Source organism: Penicillium cinerascens, assembly GCF_028974065.1.
Source record: "Penicillium cinerascens strain IBT 15544 chromosome Unknown scaffold_4_segment0_segment0, whole genome shotgun sequence".
Lineage (NCBI taxonomy): Eukaryota > Fungi > Ascomycota > Eurotiomycetes > Eurotiales > Aspergillaceae > Penicillium > Penicillium cinerascens.
The window spans coordinates 2,070,072-2,093,663 of NW_026695297.1; the positions used below are offsets into that span (position 1 = coordinate 2,070,072).

The 23,592-nt window shown below is 49.0% G+C and overlaps 8 protein-coding genes across 8 annotated transcripts; 5 read left to right on the forward strand and 3 right to left on the reverse strand.

Annotated features, from left to right (window-relative positions):
• Positions 1-46: 46 nt before the first annotated feature.
• On the reverse strand, positions 47-2,211 carry N7498_008761 (glycoside hydrolase family 15 protein; the record flags this gene model as incomplete). Its single annotated transcript, XM_058455823.1, has 3 exons — positions 47-253; positions 317-381; positions 450-2,211. 3 exons carry the CDS (start codon positions 2,209-2,211, stop codon positions 47-49), a joined length of 2,034 nt encoding a protein of 677 aa, XP_058305811.1.
• Positions 2,212-3,177: 966 nt separating this feature from the next.
• Positions 3,178-5,056, forward strand: N7498_008762 (putative nucleotide-sugar transporter; the record flags this gene model as incomplete). The annotated part of the gene is made up of 2 exons (XM_058455824.1): positions 3,178-3,627; positions 3,698-5,056. 2 exons carry the CDS (start codon positions 3,178-3,180, stop codon positions 5,054-5,056), a joined length of 1,809 nt encoding a protein of 602 aa, XP_058305812.1.
• Positions 5,057-5,479: 423 nt separating this feature from the next.
• On the reverse strand, positions 5,480-7,268 carry N7498_008763 (DNA-(apurinic or apyrimidinic site) lyase APN1; the record flags this gene model as incomplete). The annotated part of the gene is made up of 4 exons (XM_058455825.1): positions 5,480-6,284; positions 6,339-6,473; positions 6,527-6,646; positions 6,700-7,268. The coding sequence occupies 4 exons, from the start codon at positions 7,266-7,268 to the stop codon at positions 5,480-5,482; spliced, it is 1,629 nt and encodes a 542-aa protein (XP_058305813.1).
• A 394-nt stretch (positions 7,269-7,662) lies between these two features.
• N7498_008764 (putative checkpoint protein kinase (SldA)) lies at positions 7,663-11,463 on the forward strand (the record flags this gene model as incomplete). Its single annotated transcript, XM_058455826.1, has 3 exons — positions 7,663-8,655; positions 8,758-9,190; positions 9,245-11,463. The coding sequence occupies 3 exons, from the start codon at positions 7,663-7,665 to the stop codon at positions 11,461-11,463; spliced, it is 3,645 nt and encodes a 1,214-aa protein (XP_058305814.1).
• Positions 11,464-15,248: 3,785 nt separating this feature from the next.
• On the forward strand, positions 15,249-15,683 carry N7498_008765 (Scytalone dehydratase; the record flags this gene model as incomplete). Its single annotated transcript, XM_058455827.1, has 2 exons — positions 15,249-15,254; positions 15,315-15,683. 2 exons carry the CDS (start codon positions 15,249-15,251, stop codon positions 15,681-15,683), a joined length of 375 nt encoding a protein of 124 aa, XP_058305815.1.
• Positions 15,684-18,149: 2,466 nt separating this feature from the next.
• N7498_008766 (uncharacterized protein) lies at positions 18,150-18,950 on the forward strand (the record flags this gene model as incomplete). The annotated part of the gene is made up of 4 exons (XM_058455828.1): positions 18,150-18,242; positions 18,312-18,389; positions 18,445-18,714; positions 18,765-18,950. 4 exons carry the CDS (start codon positions 18,150-18,152, stop codon positions 18,948-18,950), a joined length of 627 nt encoding a protein of 208 aa, XP_058305816.1.
• A 401-nt stretch (positions 18,951-19,351) lies between these two features.
• Positions 19,352-20,246, reverse strand: N7498_008767 (class I SAM-dependent methyltransferase; the record flags this gene model as incomplete). Its single annotated transcript, XM_058455829.1, has 2 exons — positions 19,352-20,068; positions 20,118-20,246. The coding sequence occupies 2 exons, from the start codon at positions 20,244-20,246 to the stop codon at positions 19,352-19,354; spliced, it is 846 nt and encodes a 281-aa protein (XP_058305817.1).
• Positions 20,247-21,726: 1,480 nt separating this feature from the next.
• Positions 21,727-22,989, forward strand: N7498_008768 (uncharacterized protein; the record flags this gene model as incomplete). The annotated part of the gene is made up of 1 exon (XM_058455830.1): positions 21,727-22,989. One exon carries the CDS (start codon positions 21,727-21,729, stop codon positions 22,987-22,989), a length of 1,263 nt encoding a protein of 420 aa, XP_058305818.1.
• Between the last annotated feature and the right edge of the window lie 603 nt (positions 22,990-23,592).

The following is a 23,592-nucleotide window of genomic DNA, read 5'->3' on the forward strand; positions in this document are numbered from 1 at the left end:
ACCGATTTTTGGGGTGGGCTCAGCCCACAGTCTACATTCCAATCCATCATTCCCGGCCCAGCTTCTCCAGATTCATAGCAGCACTGATACAAGCCAAATGACTGAATGCCTGAGGAGTATTACCCATCTGTTCCCCCGAGATGGCCACTTCTTCAGAGAACATGCCCAAGTGGTTCGAGTAGGACAAGATGTTGTCGAAGTGAGAGAGCGCGAGTTTCCAAATATTGGGAATTGGGACGTCATATCTGGCAGCCTGTATGTCGAGCAAGCAGGTTTTAGTGACTATAAATTTTTGCGCAGCAGAGAGAATACCAACCCGAGCCATGGCTTCAACCAGCCAGAAGGTAACCATGATAAAGGCACCTTCGCCCCCGGTCATGCCTGTGAAACATGGATGTCAGTAATGAGCCGGTAGAGAAATTGGAAAGAGTCCAGGGCGGGAACAATACCATCATTAGCTTTCACATGATCGTATCGGAAGACCATTTTGGCACTGGACAGCCCCTCTTTTTCCGGGCTATTTAGGATCTGCTTCAGAGTGCTGATGAACCGCGGGTCGTTAGGTGCGATGAAGAAGACGAGCGGCGCGATCAAAATCGAGGCATCCAGCACGTCTCGGCTCTCATAGCTCTGGCAGAAGTGACCACGGTCTACATTGTAGCCTTTCTCCATGATCTCGTCATAGAGTTCGTCGCGGATCCTGATCCATTGGAAACGGTCAGGGCAGGGGAGGCTGGCGCGCTTCTCTGCCAAGCGGATACCACGGTCCAGAGCCACCCACAGCATGACCTTTGAGTAGATGAAGTTTTGGATCTGGCCACGGGACTCCCAAATGGACATGTCCTTCTGATGACGTACGCCGACGCAGTAATTGACCATGCGCCGGATCGCAGACCACTGGTCATAGGTGATTGGATTGCCATGCTTGTTAAACAGGTAGATACTGTCTAAGAGTTCGCCGTAGATGTCCAGTTGAGTATGGAACACGGCGGCGTTGCCAATGCGCACAGGCTTGCTTCCTCTGTAACCATCGAGATGATCAAGTTCCACTTCGGGAATGTCGCACTCGCCGCGGATCGTGAACATGAGCGGCAGGAAGGGCCGCTTGCTTCCCGCATCTGCCTCCTCGAGAGCGTGCGGGAAGATCCGTTCGAAGATAAAGTTCACGTACGCTTCTGCCTCACGACTGTAGCCCATTTTCAGAAAGACGTATAGTGTAAAGGCCGTGTCGCGCACCCAAGAGAAACGGTAATCCCAGTTACGGGAGCCGCCCACATCTTCAGGGAGAGAAAAGGTAGGAGCGGCAACAATGGCCCCGGTGGGCTTGTAGGTGAGCAGCTTCAGGATCAAAAGGCTGCGCTCAACGGTCTCCCGGTAGTGTCCACGGAATGCACACTTCCGAGTCCAGTCAGTCCAGTAGTCGAATGTTTCCTCCTCCATTTTTGACAGGTATGCCGCCATCATTGCCGTGCTAGGAACCGCGTTCTCGGGACTGTGGAGGACAAGGTGCACCGTCTGTCCCTCCGACAGGCGGATATATGCCACCAGTCCGCGACCCTTCAAACTTGGTTTCTCCTCCAGACTGAGTTTCGCCTTGGGGTACCCAAGCTTATCGGGCTCTCGCGAATCGGCAAAGATCTCGAGCTGCAGCCGCTCCGACTCACTCTCAAAATGGACCGTCTGGAGGCGGTGCCTGGACATGTCGTTCTCCAATTTTGCGCGAGCGGTGTGCGTATCTCGTGCATAATTGAACGCTGGGAACAGTTCTACCTTTAGCTCCATGAAGCCACGGCTGCATTCCAGCTTTCTTATCAGACCTGAGTGCTGCAGACCCGACTTGAAGCGGTTGGCTCCGGGCTCATTGCATGGGCAATAACCCGACAGCACCCGGCCAGCATGACCACCCTTCTTGGGGCTCACGGGGAAGTAGTCCAGCATTATCACGACACCGTCATTGTTGGTCCATCGAGTTTCCAGTAGGTTCGAATATGGCAAGTACCGCTGCTTGCTATGGTGGTCATCCGTCCCTTGGGGCGCAACGGAGTAGAATCCGCCCTTCTTGTCGTCCAATAGACGACAGAAGATAGAGGGCGAATCAAAGACTGGCCAGCACATATAATCCAAGCTGCCGGCCTTACTCACCAGAGCACAAGTGTGCATGTCTCCGATCAGCCCATAGTCTTCAATGGCACTATACCTGGGTTCTGCCATGATGATGACAGATAGGATGAACTAGGCTGCTTGAAAGGACGATCACCCCGTGTGAGGTTCTTCAATCGAAAATGATAACAGGCGCGAGCAGGTGCAATTGTAACTCCGAGGTGCGAGAAAGCGAAAAGAAACAACCCCGAAATTCGCTCTTTTCCACCGTACAGACCCGACATATATGTCCCAAACGCCGGAAGCACAGAGAACAACGACATGATGATGAAGATGGGCTTTGGCTGAGGTCATTCCGATGCATTGGGGAGATGTTATTCCGATAGCTCCTCCAATGATCGAGCAGAAAGGAGGGTGTACAGCACTCGACTCGGGAGGCACATCGTCATCATGTTAACTCCGAGAGATCTAGTCGAACTGGTCTAGGGAGTGGCATGCTGTGGTTCTCCTGCGAGAACAGCGAACGACGAAACAGGCTTGGTCCATTCGCGAAAGGCACCAAACGGGTTCAAAAAAATAAAGAAGCCGTGAAATCCCTGACATCGGGTTCTTGATGGGCCACGACGTTCGTGCCTATGTCCCATTCCCATTCCTATCTTAACTCCGACTCCTGCCAACGCCCGGAATTCGCAACCCGCCAGTGAAGGCGCACCAGAAACTCGTGCCCAATTTCCCCTTAGACCCCGGATCGACCGGACTGTGGATCGGTGACTTCGAAGTGGAGTCGGCTGCGGACCAGTTAGCACGCCAAGCGGCCAGCGAAGAAAACACCGCTTTTGCAAGGAGTCTCGTGTTTCTTCATCTTTCCCGTGACCGCTACTCCTTTCCTCTTTTTCCCTTCTTACCCCGGTCTCTCGCTCTCTATCGACCTCGATCTACCTCGAGCTTTCCTTTCACCTTCCAAAGGGTGCACCGTCGTGAAACAGCTCCCGGTCGCACCCTCATGGGGCAAACATTTCTCTTCTTCCCCCTTCCCTCCTTTCCGAACCGCGTCTAGCCCCATCCGAAAAATCGAAAATGGGGTTACCAACCGGCAACCACCACCGACGGCGCAGCTCGATGCTCACAGGCGCGACGCGATCCTCACAGCCGGCTTCTTCGGACTGGAGGGATGAGAGTCTGCGGTCAGGCGATGGCGGGCTCAAGTCTGACGAGCAGGAGCCCTTGACGGCCGAGGACACGGACACGTCTGATCTATCATCATCGGCTATCGACAATAATCGGGATATCGAAATGAGCTCGGACGACGACCAGTACGATGAGGAGACCGGCCTGACGGCAAATCAGAAGCGTCAACGGCGCCGCCGCCGCCGGCAACGCAGGAAGCTGGATGCCCGCATTGCAGACGTCAAGTCGACCCGATCAATCTTCCAGCTAGGCTTGGCCGATCGCAGCGTCGTTAAGAGGCTGTCTGTCAACGCCGGTTTGATTCTCATGTGGTACTTCTTCTCTTTGTCCATTTCCATCGTGAGTGACCTCCACCCCCTGCGCTCATCTTTGCACGATACAGAAAATTAATCCGTCCCCCATTATGCAGTACAACAAATGGATGTTCTCCGAAACCGATGTCGTCTTCCCTTTCCCTCTCTTCACAACCAGCCTGCATATGCTTGTACAGTTCACCTTTGCCGCTCTTTTACTATGGATCTTTCCATCTTTGCGCCCTCGTCACCCACCGACCTCTCCCTCGAGCTCGCCCGCGGAGGGCTCCGAATCGAACGAACCCGTGGTCACCAACCTCTTCTATATCACACGTCTCGTACCTTGTGGTGCTGCCACCTCTCTCGACATCGGACTGGGCAACATGTCCCTCAAATTCATTTCTCTCACCTTCCTCACCATGTGCAAATCCTCTGCGCTCGCTTTCGTTCTTCTCTTTGCTTTCATTTTCCGCCTCGAAACCCCTTCCTTTAAATTGATCATTATCATCGCCACAATGACGATCGGTGTGGTGATGATGGTCGCCGGAGAGACTGCTTTCAATGCACTCGGATTTACTCTAGTCATTGCATCTGCTTTTTTCTCCGGTTTCCGATGGGGTCTGACGCAAATCCTCTTGCTTCGGCACCCTGCAACTTCGAACCCGTTCTCAACCCTCTTTCTCCTCACACCAGTGATGTTTATTTCTTTAATTGTCATTGCCCTCGCCATCGAGGGCCCTAACGAAATCCACCAAGGTTTCCTCAGCCTCGCCGAAAAGCATGGAACAGGCTTCGGTGCCACCTTGCTAATTTTCCCTGGCGTTCTTGCATTCTGCATGATTTCTTCTGAATTTGCACTTCTGAAACGCTCTTCCGTCGTCACTTTGAGTATCTGCGGTATCTTCAAGGAAGTTGTGACGATTAGTGCTGCAGGCGTTATTTTCCACGACAAGCTCACGACTGTCAACATCACCGGTCTAGTAGTCACCATCAGCAGTATAGGTGCTTACAACTACATGAAGATCTCTCGGATGCGCAGCGAGGCCGAGGACTACTCGAGCCGCGAGGGAACCCCGGACTCCGACAGCGAAGACGGCGGACCCAGCGGCGGTGAACCTAGCGGTGGCGAGTACGGCGAATATAACCGAGTCGCCAACCAAGATACGGACATGGTTAGCCCTGCACCGACCGGACGTCCCAACGACGACTTACATGCTTCTCCCGCGGGTGACCAACGGCGGTCGTTCCGCGTTCGAGCCAGCGGTGCTATGCACGGGCTCTCCATTTCCACCTCCACCATTCCCGAGGATGACGGGCCTCCGTCTCCCATCAAATCGGCCCCGCCAACGATCACCTCAATGGCGGAGGCGGGCGGGTTCCCCCGCCTTCCCGCGGCGCAGCGAGAGGATTCTCCAGGCATCCACTCTACTGCTTCTATGTCGCCGGTTCGCCATCAAACGCCAGGTCCTCACTAGTCCATCTCTCACTTTTGATTCTCCTCTCCTATGATCTATCTATAAGCCATCTGATAATGGTTATTCTGTACGGCGATCCGACCGCTCGACCTCTTTTGGAATGATGGAGTCTGCGACTCGCCCAGACCGAGTTCGAGCCTGGCATGTCACCGATACTAGATTTACGCTGCCTTTGGTTTAATGCAGCAACGAGTATATTGGGGTTGGTAGCAGATGTGTTTTCTTATTGCATGGACGCACTTGCATTCATTGCAAGGCGGCTTGACTGATACCATCAATTCATTTCATTTATTCCGGCTCTACTGTTGGCCGTTCCATTTTACAATTGCGTGATTCTCTTCATACTCGACCTCGTAGATACTGCCTTGGTGTTTTGTTTTATAGTGGTCAATATCACCAATGATAGTAACCCATGAGAAAGGATCAGTCCCTATCAGCCTTTTTCACCATATCAGTAAGACTCTTCTGCTTCCCCTTCCCCTTAGCCTCCTTCTTCTTCTCCGTCTCCAACTTCCGCTCGTACTGCTCCATATGCTTCTCACGTACTTCCTTTCCCTCCTCCGAAAGCTTCGCCTCAAGAGCTTTGAACTCCTCCCCCTCAGGATCCATCCCAATAAGCGACTCAAGTAACTTGATCTCTCGAGCCCACACACCCGGGTCCGGAGCAGTAGGTGGCGACGCCCCAGCAGGACGCCTCGGTCCTTTCTTCTTCTTCTTACCCTCGCCATCACTCCCCTCGTCAACATCTTCAACCCGATCAATAGGCGTTTCCAGAACCATGGGCAATCCCTCGAAACGCGGCTCATTCATAACATTATGAAACGCGCGCAGACCAAGGAATCCCGTACCAATATTCGCGTGCAAGTCTCGCTTACTTCCGCGCGGAGCTTTGGAGTCGTTCAGATGCAGAGCGCGGAGAAACTTGACTCCAACGAGCTCGTCGAATTCAGTCATAAACGCCTTGAAGCCTTCAGGTGAGGTCAGGTCGTACCCAGCGGCGAAGCTGTGGCAGGTATCGATGCAGATACCGATGCGGGAGTGGTGCTCTTTCGGGATTAGGGCTAGCAGGTCTCTGAATTCAGAGAGGGAGCCGCCGATTGTGTTGCCGTGGCCGCACATTGTTTCCAGGACGGGGACTACGGTTGAAGTCTCGATTATGGCTTTTGTGAGCGTTTCAGCAAGGCGGGCGAGTGCTTCTGGGAGGGGGGTTTGGTTTGAGCTTCCAGGGCTGGGTGGGATTAGTATTCCAAAGTTGGTATGGTGTTAGAGATTTTGGGCTTACTGGAAGTTATAGAGAGTGATACCGAGAGCTTCACAGCGGCGGAGGTCGTCGACGAATGAGTTGTATGCTTGTGTGGCTTTGGCTTTGTCACTCTGTGCTAGGTTGACGAGGTAGGAGCCGTGGGGGAGAATATGCCTGGCAGTTGGTCAGGGATTTGTTTGCCTTGTATGGTAGATGAGAGGACTTACTTGGATGCGTCGTAGTTCTTCTCAGCACACAGCTTGCGGAATTGATCGCGGACGTCATCTTGCAGAGCTGGGTTATCCCATTTTCTCTGGGACTTGAGGAACAGAGCAATTGCATTGCCTCTAGATATCTAATCAGCCCAAATCCAATGTTTCGAGATGAAGAAGAAATCTACCCGATATGCTCGCTGTTGTGTATAGAGTTGAAGACGCCCTTGGCAGCACTGACGTGAGCGCCGACAAACATTTTCAACCCCTTGGACCGCGGTGCCAGCGGCATTGCTTCGGCTTCTTTCTCTTCTTTGGTCTTCTTGCCCCGCCTAGCAGGAGCAGGTTTCGTTTGCGTGGTGGCAGCCGCCTTGGGTTCAGCCTTGACAGAGACACCGTCCTCTTCGGTCTTGGACACGGTCACTTTTTCACTGGTCTGGATGGTAGAGACAATATCAGTGTCATCAACAGTCTCCTTCTTGACGGAAGAGGGTGTCTTCTTGACCCGAGGCTTAGGCGGCGTAGACTTCGCGGGTGTCTTCTTTTGGGGCGCAAAGTCCTGATCAGACTCTTTGTCTGACTCTTCAGAAGAAGAAGCCTCCTTTAAATTGATGTTTGATCTTTGGCGTTTGGATCGTCGAGCTGGAGAGCTGTCTGGTGTCCCATTGCTCAGATTTCGTTTGTGGCTGACTTTGGGCTCGGTAGCTGCCTGCTTCGACGATTGGGCGGATATTTCCTCCTTTGTAGGGCCAGACATTGTATTCAAACACCGAATTGCGTCCCGAGCGTGATGCCAGAAGGGACTTCGCGGGGTTCTGGAATACTTGCGGTCCCGAAATTGATGGATCCCGATTTGATTGGGTGTGGTTCGGCCAGGAGTTGTGCCGAGCTTAATTGCTCCGCAACAGCAATTAACTTGTAAATTCGGTATTGGTCGAATTACCTCTTCTCAAGTGATCAGTCAGATAACGTCCAGAGTGGTCAAAACAACGATATCAAAAGAGGATAACGTGCAAGTGCCTTGCATCTACTTTTCCATATCACGTGGAGATCGCCGGGGCAACAGTCATGTGATGTTTATCGATAACCAAACATGAAAGTGCAAGCCCCTCGACAATTTTGACTGCTGCACGACAGACGACTCAGGCAAAATGGCTGCCTCCGAGGACCTCATCGACTTCAACATTATTGAAGCTCAGAAGGAAAACGTCCAATCGCTTCCCGGCGGCCGTTCAGCCAGAGAGCTCGCTCGCATCTTCTCTGGTGGCAGCAACAGTGACAGTCTCGCGTCGCCATCACCGAACGATACACGAACACTAAATGGTGCCATCCGCCAAGAATACGAGAATGAGTTACAAGTGATAAGTGAATCTGATGACCCGCTCGACGTTTACGACCGCTACGTGAAATGGACTTTGAACGCCTATCCCTCTGCGCAAGCCACCGCCGAGTCCGGCCTCCTCCCGCTGCTCGAACGTGCCACGAAATCTTTCCTGTCATCGTCACATTACAGAAATGACCCCCGGTACCTCAAACTATGGCTTCACTACATCAGGCTCTTTTCCGATGCGCCTCGCGAGACATTCGCATTCCTTGCGCGGCATCACGTCGGTGAGGGCCTGGCCTTGTTTTATGAGGAATTTGCCGCTTGGTTAGAAGGTGCTGGACGGTGGACTCAGGCCGATGAGGTATTCAGACTCGGTGTGGACCGCGAGGCTCGGCCGGTTGAGCGATTGCTCCGGAAATACAGCGAATTCCAACATCGGTACGAGGAGCGACCGCAGGACGCCGGGCCATCCTCACCTGCTTTGCCAACTGTCCGCCCTGCGCTGGCCGCGAAGATGGACCCGTTTGCTCCCACCGATACGTCTGCGGACCCGCAGGCCTCCCGGCCATCACCTAAGGCGGGCGCTGCTCCAAAGACCAAGACTGGAAAGGCAAAAATGGCCATTTTTTCTGATGCCGACGTGGCTGTGACTGAGCAGCCGGCAGCAAGCGGAGCAACGAAGGGTTGGGAAAGCATCGGATCCATGCGAGACCGCAGGAAGGAAAACGAAGTGGAGGCAAAGCCGTGGGTTGGAGAGACATTGAAGGCAGGGAAGAAAGCAGCGCCGAAAGAAAAGATGGCCATTTTCAGGGACGAGGTAAGTTGCAATTTACGTTGCTCATCCCCTTTAGACCATCCTTATATTTACGATCACAGGACTAATTGCTGGGACCTATGTGCTTCGATTCTGTGTATACAGTCAAATCCAAATCCTCAAGAAGAACCATGTGCCCCCAAGCACACTCCGGAACACCATGTAAGAGAAGCGGTAAACCCACGAACTGGCCGACGAGAACGCGTGTTTGTCGACCTGGAAGCAGTATACCCCGACTACAAGAACCCTGCGCATGAGGTCAGCTTCGAGGAATTGAGAGCTATAAAGCGAGGCTGGATGAGCAAGAATTGGCGAATTCAGAAAGAGCCTTTGCAGCAGATTTCTGGGAACTCTACCAGTGAACTGCAACCGACACAACCCAAAGCGCCCACGCCTGATGAGAACCTGCCAGAACAATTTGACCAAAAGTTGGCTATTGATGAGCAGTCTCAGCCACAGGCGCAGGATGGACCTCATGAAGGCAAATCTGGGAAAGCAAGGAAGTTCAAGGTTCACGGCGATTCGCAGACTCAGACTGGTAATCATTACTATGACCTAATCTTTCCAGAAATCGATGCTAACTATCTTTCAGTTAAAATGAAGTTTGACTCTCCTACGAGCTCAAAGGTTCGCCGGAAGAGCACCAGGGAGCCGACAATGACTATGCACACGCGCGCTGCCACGGACGAGATCTACAGCATCTTCAATCAACCCTTGAAGGCCGAGGAAGAAGACGCAGCCGACAGCCTGTACGGCAGCGACTATGACGATGATGATTGTGCTAGTACTGCGGATACTACTGGGCATATCTCTGCGACTTCGAGTGACTTTGGTGACGATGAAACACAAACATTCCACAAGTCTCTTGACGATACCGAATACGGTGACGGTGACACTACTCACCCCGGTAGCATTGTCGGAGACGATTGGACAGAGTTCAGCGTCAGTCGTGATGTCCCTGGTATCGAGTCTGCAGATGCTACATCACATTCCGTTGTAAGTGACGGGGTACCTGACGATTCTCAGCATGGAACACCCGAAAGAAAAGGGTTCGTGCCGCAGATGCCAGAGGACTATGCTCCGCCTTATGGGACTTACAGAGATCCTGCGATCATGGCCCAGAACCGCCTCCCCTTCATGACCCCCATTGTGGAGCGGACTGAGTCCTCTATCTCCATGACCGCTGCTCGGAATGCTCTTTCTAATGCTAAGACTCCGTCTAAACCTCGGACGCCTGCCGGTGTACCCCAGATGGGCGATCTTCTACTATCTAGTCCGTTTGGAGCTCCGACACCATATCACGGAGACCATACGGTGACTTCCTCGGCAGATGTACCATTCAGTCCCACTGCTTTCAAAGCTCTTGCCCCGAAACAGCGCCATCGGGAGGTGATTATCAAGGAAACACAATGCAATCCAACAGACAAGGGCATTCGCAATACGATCTTGAATTCCTTGGACCCACCGCTCGCGGCCTATGCAGGCTACCACGGACACGTTCAAGCCAGCAACTATGCTTCTATGATTCAGAAGTTCGTGAAAGCTCACAGCAGAAAGTCCAAGAGCGGCCATGACGAAGAATACGACATTCCAATCCTCGAATTCCCCGGTGCTGAGCGAAGCTACATCATCCGTCGTGAGCTCGGGGCAGGCGCCTATGCCCCAGTCTACTTAGCCGAAAGTGTCGACAGTCTCGAGTCCTACAACTCCGATTCCGACGACGAAAACGCATTGCCAATTGGCAGAGATTCCCAGACCAGAAAATCAAACTCCTACGACACAGTCCGGTACCCATTCGAAGCCGTCAAAGTCGAAAACGGACCCTCTAGCGCCTGGGAATTCTACATGATCCGCACCGCCCACGAACGCCTTCGCAATTCCACCGGTTACTCCCGTGCCACGGACAGCATTGTCCGCGCCCACGAGTTACACGTTCACCAGCGCGAGAGCTTCCTAGTCGAAGACTACCGCGGCCAAGGCACACTCCTCGACCTAGTCAACATTCTCCGCAATGAACCCATCTCCTCAACCCACAACAGCGAAGGCGGCCTCGAAGAATCACTCGCCATGTTCTTCTCCGTCGAGCTCTTCCGTACCGTCGAAGCCCTCCATGCCAACGGCATCCTCCACGGCGACATCAAAGCAGACAACTGTCTAGTCCGCCTTGAAGAAGAAGACCCACCTACAAACGCCCTCTCCCTCCTAGACCTCGGCGCCGACGAACCAGCCCAAGACTCCCGCGATAGCATCCACTACTCACCAAACGGCGTCCTCGGCTGGCGAAACAAGGGTCTCGCTTTGATCGACTTCGGCCGCGGCATCGACATGAACGCATTCACCCCCAACGTCCAATTCATCGCAGACTGGGAAACAGGTACACACGAATGCAACGAAATCCGTGAGATGCGCCCCTGGACCCACCAAATCGATTTATACGGCATTGCCGGCGTAATCCACGTCCTGCTTTTCGGGAAATACATCGAGTCCTCAGCCGTCCGCACTTCCTCCGGCACATCTACTACATACCGGATCCACGAGTCGTTGAAGCGCTACTGGGACCGCGAGCTGTGGGCTGATGTTTTTGATTTGCTTCTTAACCCTGGTGCCGAGAAATGGGTTTCTTTGGAAAGGGAAGCTGCTGGGGCTGAGAATGTTAGGCGTGCTCTTCCGGTGTTGCATTCTATGCGAAGGGTGCGTGAGGCTATGGAAGATTGGCTTGTTGTTAATGCGGAGAAGAAGGGGCTTGCGTTGCAGTTGAGGAAGATTGAGGCGTTGCTTTCGGAGCGAAAGAAGAAGATGGAGCGTGCTTGATCGTTTTTTTACTTGATTTCATTGTTTCTATTACCCCTGTGATGTTTTGTTTACGAGATCTTATACCCCCTTCTCTTTTGCTTTCATGCTCATTTTGTTGATATTCATCTACGGCGTACAGTGTTTCCGGAAATCGGTGTCGCCGCCTATACTTTCGATTGTTACTCGAACCCCAATGCCAAGATTCACTACTCTATCGAGAAACGTCTCGGAGTACCAATATTCCATTAGGCTTCAAATACATGAATCTTGGCTCGTAAATTTATAGATGCGTTGGGGAATAAATCTGCAAAAGTTCTGGGTGTCCTTGAGTACCACTTAAGCTCAATTCTGTTTCGGATTCTTTTATTTTCATCTCATCACTGAACTACAGTATAATTCGAAAACAGATTACCCCTTAGACCCTCATTTGTATCAGTTTACTGCGACGCCCTGTTTTATACTATACTACTACGGATGTCTCCTACAGCCGGTGTCGAAACCAGTTCCCCGATTAGCACTCAATAATTGTTTCCCGGACCCTATCCCGAAACACCCTAGTATATAGGTTTAGTCGGAGATATTCCTTTTCTTAGAATAGTGACCCTTTTTAGGGTGGTAATATAATCTATAATATGTACTACCTTTTATAAGAACTGCTATATATGTGCGACCTCCTAGGTCGTAGTCATCTCTGCCCACGGATCTGCACAGTTTGGCCCCGAGACTACCCATGCCTACCCACTTTTAAAGCTACATATCATTCGTGATATAACGTAGAGCCGGTCACTAGCTATATCTCAAATGACCGAAGCAACTAAATGCTAGAGGTCACAGAGCTATAATCACAGTTTTCTCTGAGAGACCGTTGAGCAGAATCATTATAGGGACTAGGAAGATAGCAGCTTTGTCACTACTATTTATTTATTCCAATTCTGTAAGAATTTTTTAAATCTAAACGGTGGGCGACCGTTTTCGTCTTTGGGATCAGCTTCAACATTCTCCCTTTGCACCAGTAGCTCCACCACTACTTGGTGTCCTTCCGCAGTTGCTTATGATAAAGGCGTACGACCATCTTTGTCTTTGGCATCAGCTACAACATCCTCCCTTCCGTGATTACAGGTCAGTAGGGCCCTACTGAGACCTCAGTAAGGTTAGTGGCCGGAGGCATAAACCCCACCAACCTTAATTTCAAAACACTTACCATATCTTACCTTCTTTCTCCACCTACCCAAAACCCATGAGACATCGTTTTGACCCGTCAAAATTAGCAGTTTCCATCTCCATTACAGTACTCCTTCCAAACTAGGAAACACCTAAGGATCCTACTCAATAGAAATAGGCGCAGTATCTATAAGCTCCTGCACCTAAGTATAGCGATGCTGCCATTACACTGTTTATATAAGCAAAAAAAGGAGAACCCCTAACGTGATCCACGGTCGCCCGAGCGACACGGTCGCCCGAGCGGCCCCATCAAAAATCCACTTCAACAATAATCCATATTTGTTAACCACAACAACAATGGCCCCCCAACGCTCTGATAAAAAGAAAAAGTTGACAGAGCAGGAGGGTCGCCTTTTATTAGCTATAAAAGCCATAAAAGATGGTAAATATCCCTCTGCTGCAGCTGCTGCACGATCTTTTGAGGTACCTATCTCAACTCTGAAGGCCCGGATCAATAGGCGTGAATCTGCTGCTAAAAAGAGGCCATCTAGTCATATTTTCACTCAGATCGAAGAGCAATCGATAGAGAATTGGCTACTTAATATGGATGCAAGAGGTGCAGCTCTGACTTTGCCTATATTGCGAGATATGGCCAATCTTCTACTTCGTGCGCGGAAAAAAACACCCTCTGCCATTGGTATTAATTGGCCTTCTCAGTTTGTCAAACGACACCTAAATCTCTCTACTCGGCTTTCACGCAAATACGACTATCGGAGAGCCCTTTCAGAAGATCCTCGAATTATTAAACTGTGGTTCAATTTGCTCCAAAGTACGATTGAAAAGCGGGGTGTCGCTTCAGACGATATCTTCAACTTTGATGAGTCTAGTTTTGCTATAGGTGTTGGCGCAACACAAAAGATCATCACTTCAGCGGAATTCTATAGAAAAAGAGCACTGTTGCAAGTCGGAAATCGGGAGTGGGTGACTTCGATTGAGTGTATTAGAGCTTCTGGAAGTGTTCTTCCTCCGCTCTTCGTTTTCAAAGGAAAACAGTTCCTAGAGTATTTACGGCCCTATCTTCTCTTGAATCAAAAAGGAGCTCGTCTAACCATGAGCCCTAATAGTTGGACTACCAATATAATTAGTTTATAGTAGTTAAAACATTATTTTATCCCTAATATTGGGACAAGAGTAGGAAAATATTGCTTACTAGTCCTAGATAGTCATAGGAGTCATTTAACCCCTGAATTTGACTAAGTTTGTGAAGAAAACTAAATCATCGCAATCTATATGCCTCCGTATGCTTCTTATCTTTTATAGCCTTTAGATATAGGTTGTTTCTCGGTTTTAAAGAGACTTTATAGAGGAGCGGTTTCGATTTTAATGCGGAACGGAATCAATACTATTGACAAAGAAGATTTCCTAGAACTAATCGTAGATGCGAGAACAGGCGCATTTAAGACTTCCACTATACAGAATAGCTTTTTGGCTACTAGACTAGCACCATTTAATGCTAATAAAGTCTTGGAAAAGCTAAATGTGCACCTAGAATCTCTTCCTCCTCTAGAGACCCTCACCTAGCGACCACTCTCTTCTGGCAGCGACAGTGACCCAAATACTCTCTAGACCCTCTCAAAATTCACAAAATCGCAATCTTGGATCAAAAAAGGTCTAAAATCTTCTTCTTCATTGCTTTCTTCACCAACAAAAAGGGAGATTGAGAAGACCTACTAAATGACTATAAAAGTAGTCCACCGCCACATTTTTCTCCAGCATCGCTATACCCAATTAGAAGCTACCAACAAGAAACAGACCAGAAAACGAGAGACCAAATATAGGTTTACTACCCAGAAAGGCATCTTTGGGGGTCTAGAAGGTGGTGAAGATGATGTGGTCGTTGAAGACGAAGATAGAAGCAGAGATATATTTTTACCAGAAGCGCCTGCGAAACCGGTTGCTGAGCCAGCTTTACCATCTATGCCCTTGGTTCGGCGGCAGGTGACATGTTCTGGCTGTGGGATAAAAGGTCACACATATTCCAAATGCCCTACCCGTGTTCAATAGCCAAACTTATGTTATTATTGTGGATTCAGTAGCGGCTAAAAATTGTAGGTTTTCTCAATTTTGGCGGGGTCGCTCGCGCGACCGTGTCGCCCGCGCGGCCGTGGATCACGTTACTGAGCACGCACTGACCTACGCACCCCACTGAGGTCTCAGTAGGGCCCTACTGACCTGAGTTCTGCTCACTTTGCACGGACCTCCGAGCTGCCTGGAGTGAATTATCTGAAACAATTCAAACACATACTTCTGTCGATGTCAGGCCACCCTGGCCCCTCTGCTTCTCATCTTCTGTCAACCAAGAACCGACACAAAACAAAGTACAACCTGAGCCCTGCTAAGTCAGATACTTACTATGGAGAACCTCCAATTTAAAGGTAAAACATACAGGAACAGGACTGACCTTTTACTTTGTAACTGACAACCCCGCATTCCGGGTTTAGATTATCTTGCTATTAGTCAAGTTGCTTTTGAGTGGGCTGATAGCATTGACAAGAAGGTTAGCTATTGACCTGCCAGCCGCACATAATATTATTAACCTGAGATAGGACTGGGATAGACTCCGCAATATCCTGGCGCCGAACATGACGGTATTGTGCATCTGCCGAGTCGCTTAGGGCATGTTCCTAGAACTGACCTTCTATTAACAGGTGGACTACAGCATGATTGGCTACCAGTGCTTCCCAGATATGAAGTCCGAGGAATTCATTTCTATGATGAGCTCCCCCGACCTCGTAGGAGACCCACTCGTCCACACTCAACACCTCCTTGGTGCCGCTAGATACGAGTGCCTGTCTGAGACTGAGATCAATGTCATCCATCAGATACGCGCTGCGCACCAGCGCTACACGAATCTTGATCTCACTAGTGTCGCTTATCGGGGCCACGGCCATGGCGTCGTGAAACATTCATACAGGAAGATTGATGGAGCCTGGAAGCTTGGTGGAGTGCGCCCTGAGATGTATTGGGCTGAGCATGAACTTGACAAGATCTTCCCTCGACCATCGGCATCGGATTGACCAGATTCTAAGATACGCTTAGAAACCGCATACTTTGGCAGCTATCCTAGATGAGGGGCGTACGCCTACGCTTGCCCGTTCGTTCGGCCAGTGCATCACCTCGTCTGACGCCAAAGTGTACTCATCCAGTCTTGTTTCCCCATATCTGAGCTCTTTAATAGCAATACTTCTCATCTGTTTCTCTTCCTTTACAGTAAATCCTGCTCCGTCTCCTAGCAGACTTGGCAGGGCTGCGAGATCGGCACTTTGACTTTTGACGTGCGAAATTGGATTACTAGAAGCTAAATTGTGTGAGATATAAGGGCCATCTTCTACCTACGCTTATTTTAAATGTTGGAAAATTCGTCCGAGTCACATTATATGGGGAGAGCTTGGTGCGAACTTGCGGTCCAGCACCGTATTATGTTTGTCCGGCATTAGTAAACCCGGACGCGCTACTCATCATACAAGATCCCAAAGCGTCCCCACACAGTTGTGGTTCATTTGTATCATTTATTCATGGCATATGCTCTCTACCGCAATTTCAAAATGAGTTTTACCGCTATAATCTCTCAATTTGATTCGCGAACCCTAATCCGAAATGTACTAATCTAATTTTAGATCCCCTCCCGGTAATTCTCGTTGAACTGTATCTTATTGCCTTAGTTACAACAAACCATGAATCACTTATATAATACAACAATGCTCCATAGAACCGTTTAGAATGTTTCATGCACGCAGTGCAAATAGCATGGTGCCCGCATAATTGAGGAAATATCCCTTGTAAAGGATTCCGACTCCAAAATATCTATCCAGACTCATTGACAGCACCGTCCTGGTCCTATGCGTTCAAAACGGTCAGTATAATGTTCGAGCCTGCTCCATTTGTTGACACCTACCTTCAAGTTGGAGCAATTCTTGCAGTTCGTGCAGTTTACCAGGTTGGAACAATTTTGGCAATTGGTACAGTTCGTCATGTTGGAACACTGCTCGCATTTCTCGCAGTTGCTGCAGTTGCTGCAAAATGAGCAGTCAACACAGTCCGTACAATCGGAGCACTGAAGTTTATAGTAAGCATTACGTAGGAAACATGACCTAGTGATGTGGGCAGGAATGGACGTAAATGGCGTAGAAATATACATTATGGCATCCTGTGAAGTGACTTTTAGCGTTGCTGACCTTTATTAGAACTTGTAGGCTCACCTTTGCAATTATGACAGTTACTGTTGTTCCTATTCCCATCGTCGCCTCTGGGGAAGACAATTAGTTGGCGGGTAGACCTTTTAAGGAAGAACATCGCGGTCATTGGGGAACGCGGGAGGGGATCTTAGCTCACTCGTTGCGTAGCGAAGCGTGCTGATTACGTGTCATGTCATCCACCTGGAAGATTAATTCTGTCGAGGATACGATTATCTCTCTAACGCAATGTCAATCGCAATGGCCTTGAGCAGGGAACTATATACGCGTTAGAAAACGGAATTGGGTCATCATGACGTAAATAAAAAAAAAGTATATGGCGAATGTCTTATGAATTAGTGGCTTTTTCCTAGAGGTTTATAATTATGCTTCTACGCGTGGTATTCCGTAAAGGTATTTGGCCTACCTAAGCATGCCTTTAGTCCCCACGCCACTAGTGCCGCTAATAATTGGGGTGGAATGGCGTTTCTGATTTCAAAAGTGATCATTTTCGGCATTGATTCCACGAATTCTCACATTCTAGCTGTAAAAAAGGGAGACTAGTGGTTGCCCAGGCAGGCTGATATCCGTTGGGGTCATTTAATTGGAGCGCAAACTATTAAACGGGTAGCTTCCGGACGTATTGGGCCCTAGGCGAAGGCTGCAACTCCATAAGGCAAAGCAACTCCATAAGGCAAAGATGGAAAGCGGGGGTGCGCGATCTTGCCAGAGTGTCGGATCTCCTAAGCACTTCCATTACTATTACACTTCTGTCCAACTAACAGAGCGGTGACCTAAAACGGGAGTAGCGTAGCTCGGATTTATATTCCAGGAATCAAGTCGTAAGAGTGTGAGTTACTGTAGTATAATTCCAATACGTTTCTGATTTGATTTCTCCTAACATCCTCGTCTGGCGATTTTGAAAATTCATTCAACCGTTCACCTATGGACGGGCGACAGAAAAGATGAGAATTACGCCGCGGCTGGCGGCAGATGTGTACATTGATCATCAGAGCAACGGAAATAGACCTAAACAATTGATCAAGTCAATAATATCGACTGTGTTTATCGGCCGGAAAGTGTCTCGCCCGACAATCTATGGTGAGTGAGTCACACTTCAGACCATCTAAGCTAGGGCGACTTGGGATGAACACGAACCTTAGCCTTATTTGAATACGACCTTTGCAGGGTTTCTGATGACGGCTTCAGGGGTCTATACGATCTTTTCTGACTATAAATACAATGGCACATCTAATACAATCATATTTTTAACCGTCAGAGAAAGCTACTCTCTTATTTATCTTATTAAAAATGGCCAAGTATCGTGTTTACAACCGTCGCCAGCAGGGTCTCGCCGAGACAACCCGGTTGATCCTTGAGATCAGTGGTGCGGAGTATGAGAACGTGTTCCCTGAGGCGAGTATTTTATTTATTTCTAATTACGGCCATTGTGTATCTAACATGGCACCATAGGACTGGGACAAAGAAAAGGGATCAACTCCGCTTGGACAATTACCCGTTCTCCATGTCCAAAAGAGTACCGGCGAATGGGTACATAAGTTTGACTCATAGTAATGAACGACCGACTGCTGATCGCACGATATAGGAATCCATTGCCGAAAGTTCCGCCATAGAGCGTTTCCTCGCTGCAGACCTCGGGCTCCTCGGTTCAAACCCGATAGAAGCAGCCGTGCTAGACATGTACCATGCAGCCTGGGGCGATATGATTGCCATGTTTATGTGGAAGGTGTGGCGGGCAAGCAATGATGATTCAAAGCAGCGCGGCGCTACAGAGTTCTGGGGTTTGTTCCCTAAGTTTCTGGAGGTACATGAGAATATACTTGCAATTAGGGGTCCGTTTTATGGAGGCGAAGAGGTTTGTTGCGATTTGCCACTAAAATTGATTGGGTGCTAACCTATTTCTAGCCCTCATTGCCAGACATTTACGCCTTTACTTGGCTGAATCGTTTCATAACTAAGTGGATTCCGTCCCCCGTCGACTCTATCACTGAAGAGAAGTATCCACGAATGTGGGCGCTTTGGAAAAGCATTAGGGAGAATGTTAAGATCAAAGATTATATTGAGAGTGGGCGGTGGCAGCTCAAAGAGTAAAGGCATTATCTGAGTCCCTTCGTTCATGATGCATTTTTAGAATGGGGATTCAAGTCCTAGTTAGTATATACTGCAAGAAAAAAAAGTCCAATTTCATGGCAACAATCCTCCTTGTCTCCTCTTTCCCGTTTCCCTTCTTTCTTTTCCCAACGCCGAGACATCCTCCACGCCCTCCTACTATATCAGACCACAGAAGGTTGTCTTTACGCCGTAGAGACATAACGCTGGCACTGTAGTCCGACAAGACGCTCTTTACTAGTCGTGTTAACTTCAATGCTAGTCGGCCATTCGACCGTCAATGTCCTATGTCGTAAAGTCCTGTCTTTGGCTTTGTGTAGATTTTAGCAACATAACTGAGTTCTGCTAAAAGCTAACTGCACGTGAATACATCCAAGATCGTATCACAGTCTAGTCGCGCACCAGCAAATCATGGCTATGTTATCATCCACCGGAAGCGCTTTCTTTGTCTGCTCAACCGCCTCATCTTCAAAAAAGCTCGCCTCAAACTTCCAACGTGTCTGAGTTGCAGCTTCAATGTCTCGCCAGAAGCCCTTAAGTGTCTCAACATTATGGCGATAGTGTAAAGCTTCGTCTTTCACACCGTGCATTTGGTAGTGGCCACCTAGCCGACTCCCCATTTGCCGCCCAACAATCATAACGTCTGGTTTGTCGCGACATAATCGAACTAGGTTTATTGCAGCTCGAATTTGCGTGTCATAGTCCCATACGTGAAATAAAGAGCTGGCGAAAATAATATCAATCTTGCCAGACATTGTCCGCGATAATTGGCTTTCCGCAAACTTGGTATCTTCTGCAGCGAGATCACCAGTTGCAAAAGTCGCTTCTAAACGTTCTTTATCTCGGAAGAGCTGGTACCCTAAGTCAATGAATACCGGCTCTAGGTCACATCCAAATAGCTGTTTGCCAGAGATGCCCTGATCTATCAAGGAGCGAAGCTCTTGACCAAAACAGCAGCCGGCATCGAGGAAGCTAGTGGACGGATTCGTACGTAGCCGTTCTATCACCCGATTGTAGAAAGGTATATGAGGCAAGTTGATGGAAAGAAAGCGCATCTGCCCGATAGAGGGGTAGTGATAGACTCGAAACGCCTCGTCTCGCTACCAGGAAGGTTACTTTATATGAACGGAATGACTTGAGGAAACATACCAGCGATAGCACATGTGGGAGGATCTCAGCGGGTTTAAAGCCGCTGTACCTTTCTAGGAGTTTTTGGGCATCAGCATTGATGCTTTTCACATCCTTTTCGTACCAGTTTGGCTTGTCCGGTGATTCCATAGTCGAAGGTTGGAAGTGAAAGAAGGTGAGCACAGAAAGAAGGTAAGCACGGAAAGAAGGTAAGCACGGAAAGAAGGTAAGCACGGAAAGAAGGTAAGCACGGAAAGAAGGTAAGCACGGAAAGAAAGGTAAGCACGGCACGGAAAGAATTCCAACCCGCCTCCCCCGCTTCAATGATGGTCCCCTAGATAAATGGACGGTAAGCCGGGGGCTGACCTACAAACGATAGGCTTCTCACTGTCGTATGGTAAATACAGAGATTATTAACGTTTTATACCGACACGGCTAAGAAGGGATCGTTATTAAAGTAACCTCTATGGATTAGCGTGGTTTCCGGTACGGACCGAAGAACAGCGTGTGTCTGAGGAGTAAACTGTTTCCGAAGTCCACTATACAGTAGAATTGATAAAATGTAAGTCTCTCATTATTTTTCATTGGATCGGTCTTTGCTGTGCAATATAGATCACTTCGTTGGCAAGCCACGACGAACATGCGGTGAGTCGATGACGTAGAATTCACTCTTCTGATGACCCGCGGTGTAGACACCCCTGTTACTTCCGTTTATCAAGTACCTGCTGTGTAACACAGATCACTCTTGTTGGAGCCACTTCACATTAGATGCATGGGAATTAGAGTGGGGACCCAAGTTGTCTCAACTTAGAACGTCCTTGATAATCACCAGGCCGCCACTGAGACAACTCAACGGTAGTACATCTCGATTTCCCAATTTCTACTTAGAATGTCTCCAAATTCTAGGGCGATCGGGGCACTAGATAGCTCTCTGACCCGGGTTCCAAAACTCGGACGGAACCTGAAGTGTGGATCCCATTTTGGGCTCCCGCTTGGCCAATCAGAGGGCCCTATTAGACGGAACCTACCCAGCTTCCGTCATGGAATAGAGTTAAAAAAAAAGTCGCGTTATCACAGACTAGTATGTCCGTAACATAGACGTGTAATGGTGGGGTTGGGGGCGACTGGTTCGATAATGATGTGGTGTGAAGGTAGTGCGGGCACGTATTCTCCTGAGGACGGCTCTATTTTTGACCTAGCCTCTAGGCGATGTCAATGAACGAGCCGAAAATCTTGTGACACAAAATTGCCTCATTCGTGCATCGACGGGCGCGTATGATCGGCTAATAATCTCAGTCCGAAACCACAATCAACGTAAGGCCTAGGGAAATTTGGCCATCAAAGGGTGACAGTGAGTCACACCTTGCAGCTGAGCTGTTCACTGTGATTGTCTTTTGATTCGCAAATGATAAACACTTAGAATATCCGAATGCGAATGTTTCTGCGTACGCTCTTCTGCAATGCAGCGCCACGTCACGCACATCACACCAGGGCGTAATGATAAATACCCCTAGTGTCAGCCTATGCTTCCACTTTCTTCAGCCCCTCGCACAACCTCTTTTTTACCTTTGCTACCAAATCTTTGCTGATTCGAGCCCGTCGCCTCTATATCACTTAGCCCGTAGGCACAATGGAAGACTCTGCGATTTCCACAGAGATAGTCCCAGCAAGTGCAGGTTGGGCAGTTGATTACATCGTGGAGGTGGACCTTAACAGTGAAGACGGCACCAACATTCCTCTTTACAACAAGAGCCTGTACTACGAATGTGGCTCCGAAGTAGCTATTGTCCGAAAAGACGGGGACGAGTCGGAATACTTTGTTGCAAAGAACGAGGACTACTGGCTGTTCAAAATTCATTCTAACCATGCCGAGTTTGAAATCGCCATTGGAGGCGAGACTCCGGTGCTGGTGAACTCGAAGCCAAACTGGAAGAAATGTACCGACGAAGAGACCGATGTCATCTGGAAATCATGCAAGGAGATGGATCCTGGAAGTTGTACCTGGCATGATTCATGGTACCAATCATGGGTTGTCTACGAAGACGAAGCCAAAGGAGAATTCGATCGTTTTGTGGCTGTTAGATGTCCGAAAATGGACAACCCGGCTATTACGATCAAGGGCTCGGGACATTTTGCTTGCCTTCACTGGGTGGGCCTGTTTCTCAAATCGACCACCAACAAAACCAACAAGTTCATTGCTGTGGAAACTACCAACCAATTGCTTCCGAAGTATGCCAAGCGCAACAGAAATGCAGGCTACGACTGGTTCAGGGACAATGGACCTGCTGACATCACGGACCGCACTCTTACCATTTTTCCCAAACAACTGTACGGCACCAGCGGCAGTGACCCGGACTTATACGATCGGTTTATTACCATCGACCCAGACAACATCGTGGGTCAAAAGCATCTTGAGCTCGTCCGCTCCATGGTGGAGCAGAAGTCCGCATTGTCTGCCTACAAATATACGTGGCATGCTAGCGGAAGGACATTGATCAAAACGTCCAAACACGACGAACCGGATATCTATCCAGTTAGCAAGCTTAATTATGTATCCGGCCTTGAGGTGATTCGAAAGAAGGTAAATGGTTGGGCGGTGCTTCTCACTGTCTTCATGAGTGTGACCAAAATTACAGCTGGGCTGCTCACCACCAACTTTGCCAGCATCGTTGCAGGTATTTTCGATATGAAGGATATATTCGATGAAAAAAAGATGATGGAAACCGCCGATTTGAATGGCTTTATCACAGCTGTTGCCAAGGGAGTAGACGACTATAACAAAAAGTTTCCCGGGGACAAGAAAAAGACGCCCAACACCTCCGATGTCCCCACGATCAAGCTGGAGATCCACAACAATACGGTTTTGTGTAAGCAATTTGGGACCTCCGCATAATTATAAGAGTGTGTGTGTGTGTGCCCTGCAGCATCGAAAGAGCCCGAGGATACGAGACCACTGGGTACTTGATATATCCATAAGTCAAACAAAATTGTAAATACTCGTATTGCCGGCGGAGATAGAAAAAAAGTACAACTTTGCGGCAATGTTCTGAAAGCAGATTAGCATTCATTCGAAGTCCTGGCGCGAAAATAATTATAGAAAAGCAATATCATGCATATCCTGAATCGTACCAATGTCCTTTATGCTACCCCGACCGTTATCATTGTGTTGGAAATTGGAGCCCTCATCCTAAGGCGCCAACATCGGTCGGCATCTCTCTGCCCCGATGGCTGCTGATTAATTAGCTAGGCCTATGAGGATATTGAAATTGGGCTATATGAACAGCCCGTATATACAGGTTCCTCATCTTTATTACCTTCTTTGCTCTTTTCTAGAGGAAGTTCTTTCATGGACCACCGGGCAGCAGTGTAGGAGAACAATTTTGTATGTATTTCCCTTAGAAAACAGTTCTCGGAGAGAGGGTATAAACATCCCCCTAAGAACGAGCAGAAAATAATATCAGAACTTACCATTAAAAATATGTCCATCCTCTTTCAT